Below are 12,301 nucleotides of genomic sequence, written 5' to 3' on the forward strand. Positions count from 1 at the left end.
ATAACTTTGATGTGAATCCCCTGAAACTATCATTTTTGTGGTGCATTTCAGAATATGCACCCAGATAGTAAAGTGGATTAAGCTTCCCTGAAGAATCTGGCCATGTATTTGGTTTTGTTTGGACTTATTCAAAAAACAGACACTGTGGCGAGATAAATCTGCAACTGACTATGAGAGGAATCTGTGAGAATGCACTCAGGAAACCATGAAGACAGGCAAGGACGTTGTGTTGTACAGTGGTATGTATGTAGGCTAGTGTATATAAAGACACTGTATGTATGGGAGAACATGATACAGAATAGCAGGGCATTGGTGAGTGCTGGACTTTCATATGTACACCACAAGGATCGGGAGGGATCACGGAGGTGGGGGGAAAGTCTCCACGCATCAATATGTGTTAAGACTATAAACAGGGGCCAAATGGTTCAGGGGCACAGTGTTTGTGTGTGTGGAAGGGGGTGTGCGGGACTGAAGCTTACAGTTTCACAATGGGACTGATCATAAGAAGAAGTCTGGCTGCTTCTTTTTAGTAATCTGTTTGTTTTCTGGTTTGTGTAGAAATGACAGATTAAAGTTCAGCTATCCAAATATTTCCCAGAAGAAGACTCTGGAGGAACAAACCGCAGCAGATGTAGCCAGTGGAGCTAGCATTTTTGTTGTTGCTGTTTATTGTTTGTGTACATATCATTAGATCCGATATTGGTGAAACAATACAAAAATAAATAATGATTGCATTATGTAATCATGTCTCCTGAGGATGTCATTTTAGTTGTCCTTTTAAATTCAAACTAGACATAGCTATTGTGAACCACGGCATGTTTTGCATTTTTGACAAATGTTTGCAGTCAACACTAATTTCAGTGGAAAATGAATTGGGTTTTCTGTTTCTTAAAAAAGTTAAAAACTATTGTATGTTGTAAATTCTGATTTGAGTGTAATGTCACATAAAACCAAAAGTAAGGGTTTGATTTTGTGCAAATGTTAAGGATGTAAGAACTGATAACCTGACGATTTCAAAACAAACAGGGTAGCATATTTCTAGAGTAACCGCTGGCTGTTGCTACATACTGCAACTATAACTCACAGCCATTAGCTAGGTAGCTCAGCCTTGGAGTCCTGTGCAGTCGTGATTGGGAATTTGGAGAATCGAAGATAAATTGGAAACCTCTGCCAGGTTAATCCGCCCATGCTTACAGAGATGATTAGAAAGGTTCAGACAACAAAACATGCAAATAATCAGATGTCCTCCATGTGTGTCCTTTTCGTGAGTGTAGTTGATTTGCAGCACCATGTTTCAGTATATGTATCACAAACTTTTTGTGGGATTTTTTTTATCATTTAATATCAAAACATTACCATAAATACACCACACAAAGACATACACTTTGCCCTCACCCGCAATTGATTTTGTCAACAATTTTACATACACTTTGTAGTTTTTTGGGAAGAAAGCCAAAGCCAACTCAATAAACTAATCATCTTCGTTTTTCACAACTGAATAAACTGAATAAACAAACTGACCTGAAACGCATTTTCATACTGTTTTCCTTTGTTTATATTTGGCGGACCCCGCCACCTTTCTAGTTTCAGACTGTGTTCTGGGGACCTTGTTTTCCTCCGAGAACAGTTTGTTTATCCATTTACGGAAGAGATCAATATTTCTGAACTGTAAATGTTAAAACTTTAAGTTTAAATTTCTTCACCAAAACTACATAGTGCCCCTTTAAGTTCTTTTCAGAACTTTTCAGGTCAAAAGTACAATAGGTTATATTATACAAAAAGCTACAGCTATCAGCTGATGTGCTAATTGTAGACTTTGCTCCATCCACTCTTCTGCTGGATAGAAAGACCACTGAATGGAACCATCCTCCCAACTTCACCCCATAATATACTTCCTAATTGATTAACAGTATCTGGGTCACTCCCCATATGTTAGAGGAACAACAAAAACACATTTTGTGTAAATGTAGAGATTGTTGTACTGTGTAAATGTGCCAATCAGCATATATTAGCTGCTCTTACTACAGCCTCTGGTTTATGGTGGTGTAATTAGAGGATGCAGCTGTACATGGTCCCTGCTGCTGTAATTAACTGGGAGCAGCAGCACAGAGAAAGCAAACAAACATGTACTGATTAATGAGGACTTAATGCTCCTGGGCTGGACACACACTGGTTAGGTCGAAGGTTATCAGGCGTGATGTTTGCCAGCGTTGATCGGTGACAGTGTCCTGTATCTCTCAGCCATCATCCCGTCCTGCTCTGCGCCGGTTCCCCCGCAATAAATGCGCCAGTCTGCCACGTGAGGGAGGCGCAAAATGGGATCTTGACCCATTTTTCCCTCTTTCGTCTCTCCTCCTCAGTTTGAAATATGAAACCTGGTCCATTTTCAGCCAAGTCTGTCCCCCGGGCTCCCAGTTCCTCCAAGCGCCAACGCTGCTCCGCACTACCCAGCTTCAATTCGGCTTTTTCACACTTCAGCCAGACGGTCAAAGGAAACTTTTATGCATGTTTTTGCCCTGCGAACCACCCACTCCATCACTGTGTCCAATCATCCCACTGACGCGGGTTTGGATTTGTTTCTGCAAAAAGTTGTGATTGAAACTTTTTTCTTTGTTGTTCCTGCTGACTGGGGGAGGATTCTGAAATATCCGAAACTGTATTGTTTTTAATGAGAGCATCTCTCCAGCCGGCGTGTTGACCGGGATGTGGGTGGCCATGATTGTAAACTGAGCTCCTGATTGCATCGCCTGCATCCCTTTTTTCTTTTGTCTTTGTTGCATCTCTGCCTCTTCACTGTCACTGGGATGTAAAGACACTGAAGTACTGTGGTTGGCTGTCATTTTTCTTTACACCCACAAAGGAATTAACTCTTCAATTTTTGCTTTTTTCGCGAGGGAAAACCATGGCGAGATTTCTGTTGAACATGCGCCTTTTTATGGTTTTATTGGGATTATTTTTGCTCTCGTCTCCATCTGCAAGAGCCGAACCGGAGCCGCAGGACGAAGAGGAGGAGGAGAGCTCCTGTCAGGGAGCTTTTGACCTCTATTTTGTGCTTGATAAGTAAGTGGAAACAGCTTTTAAAACTTATTTATTTATGAGACATAATGGGAACTTCGCTGGGCTATTAACTTGTGGGCTAGCAGCCCCCCCGGTGAACACAGTTAGCAAAACGCCAGGGAAAAAAAACTAACGGATGCGTTTTGGAGACTTTGTGTGCTGCTGTTGAGGGTTTTGTTGCGGTGTTTTTACCTGGTTTGTGTCATGCTTCAACTGAAAATGAAAGGGGGGCTTGTTTTCCAAGCTCAGTGATATTTATACCGAAAGTTTCAGCGTCTGACACGACTGACAGAGGTGGATAATAAGTTTTTCGGCTAACGGAATCAGGTTAGCTCAACGGCACGCGCTGCATCTGGCCGCGCGCGTTCACGTGTGCTCGTGCCCGGTGACGCTGGAAAAGGAGGCTGACTCGCGAAGTACAGTCTGCTGAATAAGCGAAAACCGAGGGATGATACGAGAACGATCTCTCCGCAAGTAAAAACCCCGCTGCCCCCTTCTTTCTTCACACGAAAAAAAAAAACAGCAATGCAAACGAGGCTGTGCTTTTTCTTTCCCTGCCGTGTTTGCTTAAGGGACTTCCCCCCCCCTCCTGCTCCTCGCTCAGTGACTGCTCACCGGTCCTCTCTTTCATTTCCAAATTTCTCTCTGAACGCCCACGTAGGAAAAATGTTGTGGTTGTGTGACATCTTAGTGCTGGACTTCAGCTTGGGGAGAAAATAAAATGTCAGAGGAAAAGCGGGGACTTAACTTCCAGCAGAGCGCCTGCTTCTGCTTTCGGAGCCTTTAGTGAAGGCTTGATGAACTTTGACTCGAGAAACTGGTGTGTTCTGGCAATTTGCAGACTCAGTAAACACTAAAAAAAAAAGATGTTTAAAGACCTTGTTCCATTTATTGTAGAGACACAAGTGTGGCCGCAATCCCTTGAACAAAACATTTCAAGCCACTGATGCAAATTTGGTGTAGATAATATACCCTAATAGAAATCGTGATTGTGAGCAAGATAACTTCATTGTTGCTTAACTTTTCAAACTAGTTTTATCTTTAGACACAGTTACCCGAAGCACATAGCTGTATCAGCTCTTATCCTAAATCTTGCACTGATGGACTGACGCCAGGAATAGGGAGGGGAAACAAGAAAGGACAGGAAGCAACTACATTTATGGAAAATGTGGTCCCAATTTGGTGAACTAAATGTTGCACGCAGCACCTTTAAAGGCCTGTTTCTGTAGGTGGTGGTGGTGGTGGTGGTGGGGGCTTCATCAATGATTTGTGCAGATTAGCAAAGTGTCAAAACCCTTATATACCACTTGATGGATGGATGGCTTCATCGGGCTTACGTTTTTAGCACTCACTGCCCCCAGTGGGATTCATTGCTTAGTGACAGCATCTTTTGACATTTTTGCTGGCGTTTGCTCCAGAGCAGAGGTGGACACAAAAGCGTGGGACTGCTCCCCAGATGTGGAGGGCCGCATTTGGCTTGCGCTGTGCGGTAAACACTGACACATGCTGCAAATAAAGTAACAACCTCTTCTTTTTTTTCACAATGGCAGATGCTATTGTTAGCGCATCTGCGTGCCTCAGTGCCCACTCCAGGGGTGACTAACAAGGTTCAGACGTTGGTCGTGGACTTCAAACAAGAGGAAGCTCATTAGAGCCCCCCCCCCAGCCCCATCCCTCGGGCCTGAGTTGGTTTTATGAGACACGGTCTGAACTCTCTGGCCCGGTTGATCCACATGGAAGGTGTAAAGTGTGTTAGACAGGGTTTCAAGGATGTGTAGAATAGCAGAGAATGAAGGGTATTAAAGTGGTGACAGTACTTCCATCTTCAGTGTAGCACACAAACAACTACTGCAAGCATTCTTTCATGGCTCACCTAGACCTCAACCCTGCTCGGTTCTGTCATTAGAGGCACCCTTTTATAAATCACTAAAGAGTGCTCAACACACTGTATTTTAAAGCAATAACAAGAGACACAGGGGATTTTATTGCCAATCTTTCATTCTTTTGGAGTAGTCTTTTAAGCCGTGCAAAGTAGGACAGGAAGTTCACTCAGAGTGAGTGACACAATGACTAGACTGAGCACTTAGAGGGAAAAACAAGGCTGAGGTTGTTTATATTGTGGCCACAGAGGATGTCACTTATTAGCTACTCCTCTGGTTGTAGCTGTTTTTATTAGTAATAGCTGCTGTGGTGTCAGCCCAGTCACCAAGAATTAGGCCGCTATCAGACAATGATACAAATCTAACCTGGTGTCAACTTTTAGACTAGTAACCCTGCATGGCGCAAGTTGTAAAGTAAAGCCGTAATTGTGTTCATAATGAAAGAATAAATAACAGGCTGGCATTTCTCTTAATCTTTACTTTGAGCTAAATGCTAATGTCAGCATACTCAGAGTGACACACTAATATGCTAATGTTTAGCAAGTACATTGTATACGACTCTCACCACTTAAGTTTACTGTGTAAGTGTACAAACATTTGCTAATTAATACAAAATACAGCTGAGGCTGATGGGAATGTCATTAGTTTTGATGAGATATTTCAGTCAGGCCCAGAGTAGGTCTACTCTGACTCACCGGATGTAGGTTAGACTGCCGGTAAATCTGCCATGTTGCTGTTATTTAAGTATTTCCATTCTTCTCCACCCCTCCACAATCTTTGTGTCCATACTTTCAAAATCTACATCTATACAGGAAACTCCAACAACTTTCAAGCTAGCGTTCTACATGCTGAACATGGCAAGTAAGGCAAATATTAACCTGGGCACTGGTGGTATGAACATTAATATGTTCCTGTTAGCATGGCTGAAAACTTTGGCACCTATCATTCAAAAACGTTATCTTGAACAATACCAACATCTTGTCCTCTGATTGGGCTGCTAGTGTACAGCTAGGAGAGGAGAAGGAATTTCAATGGCTCAGTTTCATTGAATGAGGAGCACACTTCGGGTAGTGTGTTTTAGATGGAGGGGAGTCATGCAGTAAGTTTCAAAGTAATGAGGAAAGATAACTGCTGCGCTGGCTCATAAAGTCGACTCCAAAGGCATTTATTGCACACTTGGGCAGATGATGTCACGTCATGGCTTGAACATGTAGAACAATGCTCTCTGAGACACATGGGTGGCTGCAGTCTGAAGGTTAGAGGGGCTAGCTAATGGTTGTGTGGTTGCCAGTTTTGGACATCTGGGACTTGGTTTGGAAAATCTGGGCTATAGCGAGACCCACTGTCCTCAACTGCCCCATGCCCTGCAGGAGTGTATATGATATCATAAAGGAAAGCAGGGTTGTTACAATTCCAAGTAGTTTTCATAGGGGTGAGGGGCAGCACAACAACAACCAGTGACAGAACAGAAAGGTTGTCAAGTAAATGTAGAGGTTCTCCCTTCAAGTCCCAGTAACACTGGTGTTAAACTGTGACTTTAATGTTCAGGCACCAGTAACTAATAGGGTACAGATGCTGGAGTAAATGAGAGACCGCTTACACATATGATGGCCAGGGGCAAAATGACACAAAACCAAAAACCTAATGAAAATGAACATTAACCATTCCAACTCTTTGGCAAAAATAAGTGATTAAAAAAATGTGATTTGATTGAGTTGAATGTGCTATATGGGCTATAGCCACACCCCACTACCCCACAGTTAACAATGTGACATCATACACATGAGTTGTGGTTTATGGTATATCCTCCTCAATCAGAAAATACAACAATAATAAACAGATTTCTTCACTACTGTACCCTAAATAGTCACACAGAAACTAGACTAAGAGTCTGCAGCCATGCTAGCAGCTCTGACTAACTGTAGCATGATAAGTTGCGCACACTAACAATGCTAGCATGCTGTTGTATCAGAGATATTGTCATTTGTTAAGCAGATATGTGGTCATAAAGCCATGCTTTGGATGCTTTTCTTTCTCTGATTGGCTTACCCTGATATTCTCTCTTTATAATCCTAACCAATGTCACTCCTCATGCCTAAACCTAATCAACCAACCCAACTGAGGCAACCAATCAAAGGCAGAATGGGGCAGGTCTCACACACTTTACACCTTCCATTATGATAACTAGATGAAAATTATGAGTCATCCTCTGGAAACCATGAATGTATGTGCAGAAAATGAAAATACAGACACACAGCCAAATTCTAAAAAGTCAGTGGTCAGTTGTTTGTCACCCAGACCCATGCGTAATTCTTGACTGTAGACATACATTTTAGGATGTTTAATTGTTGATCCATTAAGCTGTCAAATGACAAAACTGTGAGCCCTAAAATAACCATTGAGATAATTTGGTGTTTAGCTTTAAGCCCTATACTGTTGCATCTCTACATACAAGAATGTATATGTGCTGACTCAGAGTGGGTGGGTTGCAGATTGCTGTTTTATATGGAACACGGAGCCAGAGGAATGGCTTTGGGTGTGTTCATATGGGAGACAAAGGAATTCAACTATAGGCCAGATGCTTATGTTCACCTCTAAATCAAGACTTAATGATCTTGTTTTTGATAAGTGGGTGCAAATTCTAAGACACTCATGCTCAAAATAATTCTAGTTTTGCTATCTGTGCCAAATGTATAAATGTAGCTGGGGAAGATAAAATAAGATAATAAGCCTTGTTACAATTTTCATGAGAGATCTACAAGGATGCAAACAGAAACATGGAGCCTTACAAGCTGTCTTTGCCTCTTTTTCCTTGTGTCAGTGTTCGCCTGTTTTTTTTTTTTACCCCTCTTTTCCGCAAGCTTTTTCCATTTGTCCCAGACTCCCATTACCTCTTCAAGCCATGCTTATCATTGTCCCACTACTGCAGTATCATTGTTTTGAGATGTTGAGATAAACTTTTTTAGCACCACTTAAGTGCTGCCACAAATGACAGGCCTCGGCCGAATCATAGCCGTTTCTTTCGTGTCTTTATAATCTGAGAACATTAAGCTGGCCTGCAAATGTTTTTGTTGTTGTTGATGAAGTCACAAGTTGGCACACGGGTTGGGCGTTGGATCATGCAGCCTGAATCCTGGCAAGTCAGTGGAAAAACCAAACTGCAGCTGCAGTCCATAAATATTTTTCATGATGTCTTGCTGTGGAAGACGTCTTAGCTGTGGAATGATACTGTCTCTGTGTTTTGTCATTTTAGAATTTTGCAGTGTGTTGCTTTGCTGCTTTAAGCAGGAAGAAATGTCTTGTTAAATGATATCATGCTGTCAGATCCTCAGGGACAAAAACAAGACATGAGGTTTTAAAGAGGATGAATGGTACTTTAACTTGAAACTTCCTGGTAATAAACTATACATGGCTGACTGAAAGTACATTATAAAGTAGATTTTAAAAGATCAAATAATGAAAAATCTTTCTCATTTGACACACTTTTCAAATGCCTTTCCACTAGCTCGTTTTTTTCCGAACAATTCCTCCCGGTTTTGGAAAAGACGTGCAGCATTAGCTCAGCAATCACGCAGTAAAGTCTCTGACTTCTGCAATGGCTGTAAAAGTAGGTTAGTGGTTTTAAACAAACAAATCCTTGTGCCCAGTCAGTTAAATTGGAGCCCCACCATTGGCTGTAGGCTGGGGTGGTGTGGGTAGGCCCAGCTGGAATTGCAGACAGCCTCCTTGGTGGAATTGGGATTTTTTTTTGTCATTCTTCAACACTTTGAACCGTGAGAACGAAGCGGAGAGCTGCTAAGCTCTCAGACTGATGGGGCTTTTTCCCACATGCTGTCATGCCATCGCCCACTGGGAGAGAAGTGCCTGCTGGGTAGTTAAGGGTGAGCACGCTTGAGAAAATAAAGATGGCTTATATCAAACATGCTTCAGCTGTAATATCCTTTGCTGTAGTTAAAAGATTATAGACAGGCATCAATTCCATGACGTTCAAAACGGCCGCTTTAAGGCCCCCACACACCGCCCAGACTCAAACCAACAGCCAGCAGCCTTTATCCGACCACTCTGTTGCCTCTTGTCTGACCCGTTCAGCAAAAAATTTGCATTGTAGGTAGCGTGTACATTCTGCGCTTGTGCGAGATGCAATAAGTGGGTGGCGCTACATGAAAACAGGAAATGACGGAACGGAGTGCATAGAAAAACAAAGTCCACACAGTATTCCGTCCCTCCCAAACACCGCGCTGATTCGCTAGCACATCACCAATCAGAGAATCCAATGGCTCAGACGGCCGACAGCCAACCTCCTCAGACTTCGCATGTTGAATTGGAGCAAACAACGTTCGTGTGGCTCCGAAAGCTTCCAATGCAGCTGAACTCACTGAGCATGTTTCCGACGTCGTCCGAGTCTCCCCAAACACCTCAGACATCCAATGGTTGGGCCAGTGTGTTCCTGACTTTAGGGCCCTTAGCATAATTAGCTGTTTTTTAAACATCAAACTGTTTTGTCCTATGAGAGCTTTTCTTTTGGAGGCAGTAGAACAAGCTGTAAACACACTAGTAATACATTAATACCTTAAGCTGACACGGATCATTGTTAACAAACAGCTTCTCATTTGCACCGATCCAACCAGCATGGAAGTCCAGAGTTGTGTGTCCTGTCAGCTTTGTTTAGGTTGATACCAACTCCTAACAACTGTTGCAGATGCTTAATCTGCCATTATGTTCAGTAGCATATCGCTAACTGTGTCTAACTGGCTTTTGGTGCTGGACCAGTAGCTTATAGTGAGCCTGTTTTTTGCTGAAAACAGCGGGCTGTTGCTGTGTTCAGTGACACTCTACCGCACAGTAAATGTGTGAGCAGTAAAGCCAAAACAATTAGCTGAAAGTTGCTATAAAACAGCTGTGTCTTTGTGAGTGTGAGCAACATTTTTGAAATTACACACAGTTTGACATATTGTTAATATAAAGACTATTGACTAAAGCTTTAAAGTGGCAGAATTGTTTATATAATCTCTTTAACAAAGCTTTTCTCCATACCACATTGGTGATGCACGCAGCTGACTCAGCACTGTGGAGAATGTGAGGCTATCGTATTTTCTACAATCGGTCATCAGTCAGACTGTGTTTTAAAGTTGTCAGCATAAATGTAAAACGCACCGTCATGGTCCTGCAAAGACTGTTCTGCTTCATTGCTTTATGCATTTCCATAATGTGGTCTATACTTGAAGTGTCCCGCCTCTTTGTTTTGTTGTTGCGAGTTCTCTACCCTCTGTTTTTCTTGTTCTGTCTCTGTCTCACTGCTTTTCTGTTTTTCTTTTTGCTCTCCTCAACACACACATATTCAAACACACTCTCTCGAGAACACAAAAACACCACCACAGCCATTTTCTGCAGATCAGCCATTGAAATCTCACCCAGCCAGCAGAAAAAGGCATTATTAAGAAGTATGAAGATGTTTTTATTCTTCAGGTCTTCTCAGGCCCATGGGAGACATCTAGCAAATTCCTGTCTCCTCTTGACACGGTCTGTTGGGCATCGCTGAACAGTAATGATGCGTATTACTTCCCTCTGTGCCCAAAGCTGTTTGGAAACATTAGATCACTACACTGAATGTTAAAAGTACTAAAGTAGCAGCAGAGTAAACTAAATATCTCAACTTTGTATAAGTGAGAACAACTGGATTCAGAGGTGAATGTATGCTGGGTTTTGGTTTAACGTGTTTCTTTGTTATAAGAGCCATGAAGCTGCTCATTGGGACAAGAGGCTGTAGGTGCTAAGGTGGGGCTGAATTTGACTGCGCCAGTGGCAACATCACAGCTGAAAAACAGACAGTTAAGCAAACCAGCTCAACCTCAAACATACTCCATCTGTAAGCCTTGCGATCCCATTAATCAAACAGTTTTCACTACCGAGCATTAACTTTAAATTTTGATAAATTCCATCTTACTCGATTAGCATACAGACTCCTTCATGATGTAGCATCTCCCCCACTTAGACCTTCATAACTTAGAGAAATGCTAAGGACAGATTAACCAGATCGATGATAAGAGGGGGTGTTTTCATCCCAAGGAGAAGCCTAATCACTGCATGCTTTGTTCGTCATCTTCCTGATTTATCATCAGATAACTGTACAACCTCTGTCCTTTTTATCACCTTCTTATTTAGTAATTGTCCACTTTGATAAGCTCCACCACATTTCTCATGATCAAGCCAGAACATGTGAACATGACCACAGTGGTGAATGTATGTATTGGTGTACTGCTATAGCTCAGAAAAGGGCAAGAAGAGAGGAGAATAGATATAACGACAGTACAGCTAGAGCTTTGTCAAACTGATAACTGTTTGTTGTTTTGAGCAGAAGAAAACTCGGTCAGCTTTCTCCTTTTTCTAAAGCAACCACAGGTTTCAACACTCAGACAGCAACTTACACTTGCATAGCATCACAATTTTCAGGTGACACTCAAAACAACATCTGAGATTGTAGCTTGAAGCGTCTGTGTTCATATACTTATGTGGCTTATGTTCCTGCCCTTACTCTTCCCTTCTGCCTGCAATCGTTTCTTGCTTATTATTCAAAGTCAAATTAATTCCAAATTTGGCAAACATTTTAAACTGTCCATTTGGCAACACTGAAGTACTATCACTAATGAATTGTTCCTGTAAAAATAATGTACAACAAACATAAATATGTTAACCATACAGCGATTTATTGATTTTTTTTTTTCTCCTTGCTTATGTTATCTGCTCGTGTTGGTGCTTCAGGCTGTTTTGACACAATTTCCAGCTGTGCTGGCTGAAGCTCTTGGCCTTCCAGTTGAAGTTTTGTTTGAATCATCACTTATTTCCTCTGGCAGTCAAGTGTGCAACAGAGCCAACAGATTTTTCACATTATCTTGTAATGTCACCGATAAGGCTCCTCATCTTTCCCTAGCTCTTTCCTTCCCTTCCTTTTCTTTTTTTGTGTCTTTTTCTCTCAGCACTCAAATGGCATACAGCCAGACACATGCTCTCCATCTTGCACAGAGAATCCATCCAGTCGAGAAAAACACTGTCACCCGGCTTTGACGATTTGCTATGACATAACTTCAAACTGCTGTTGGGCTTTAACACTTTGTCGGCAAATTGTAACTCTCCTTACTCTCCAATCCTTTATTTTTCTTATGTGTCCAAATCCCAAACCGCTGAACCCAAGCCATTAAAATTAGATCAAGGGATTGAGGGGGGAAAAGGAACCGCATAAAATGGTTTCATCAAGAATCATAGAATGAAATGGCCCACTTCCTTTCCCAATGTTGTTTGGACAGGTGAGTGAAACTGCAAGCTAGGCCTCGGTCCCACGTTTGCAGCTACCTCAGACAATTGAAGTG

At 42.1% G+C, this 12,301-nt stretch overlaps 1 protein-coding gene across 2 annotated transcripts in view; it reads left to right on the forward strand.

Moving 5' to 3' along the window:
* The first annotated feature begins 1,906 nt into the window (after window positions 1-1,906).
* Window positions 1,907-12,301, forward strand: part of antxr1c (ANTXR cell adhesion molecule 1c) — a 39,768-nt gene continuing 29,373 nt past the window's right edge. The window contains exon 1 of one of the 2 annotated variants that reach the window (XM_037082030.1): window positions 1,907-3,060. In XM_037082030.1, the coding sequence (XP_036937925.1) occupies window positions 2,903-3,060 (158 nt within the window). In that variant the 5' untranslated portion in view covers window positions 1,907-2,902. The remainder of the gene's footprint in view (window positions 3,061-12,301) is intronic. The other variant, XM_037082031.1, reaches the window with a different exon arrangement.

The sequence above is a fragment of the Acanthopagrus latus genome, chromosome 20 (assembly GCF_904848185.1).
Source record: "Acanthopagrus latus isolate v.2019 chromosome 20, fAcaLat1.1, whole genome shotgun sequence".
NCBI classification, from domain to species: domain Eukaryota; kingdom Metazoa; phylum Chordata; class Actinopteri; order Spariformes; family Sparidae; genus Acanthopagrus; species Acanthopagrus latus.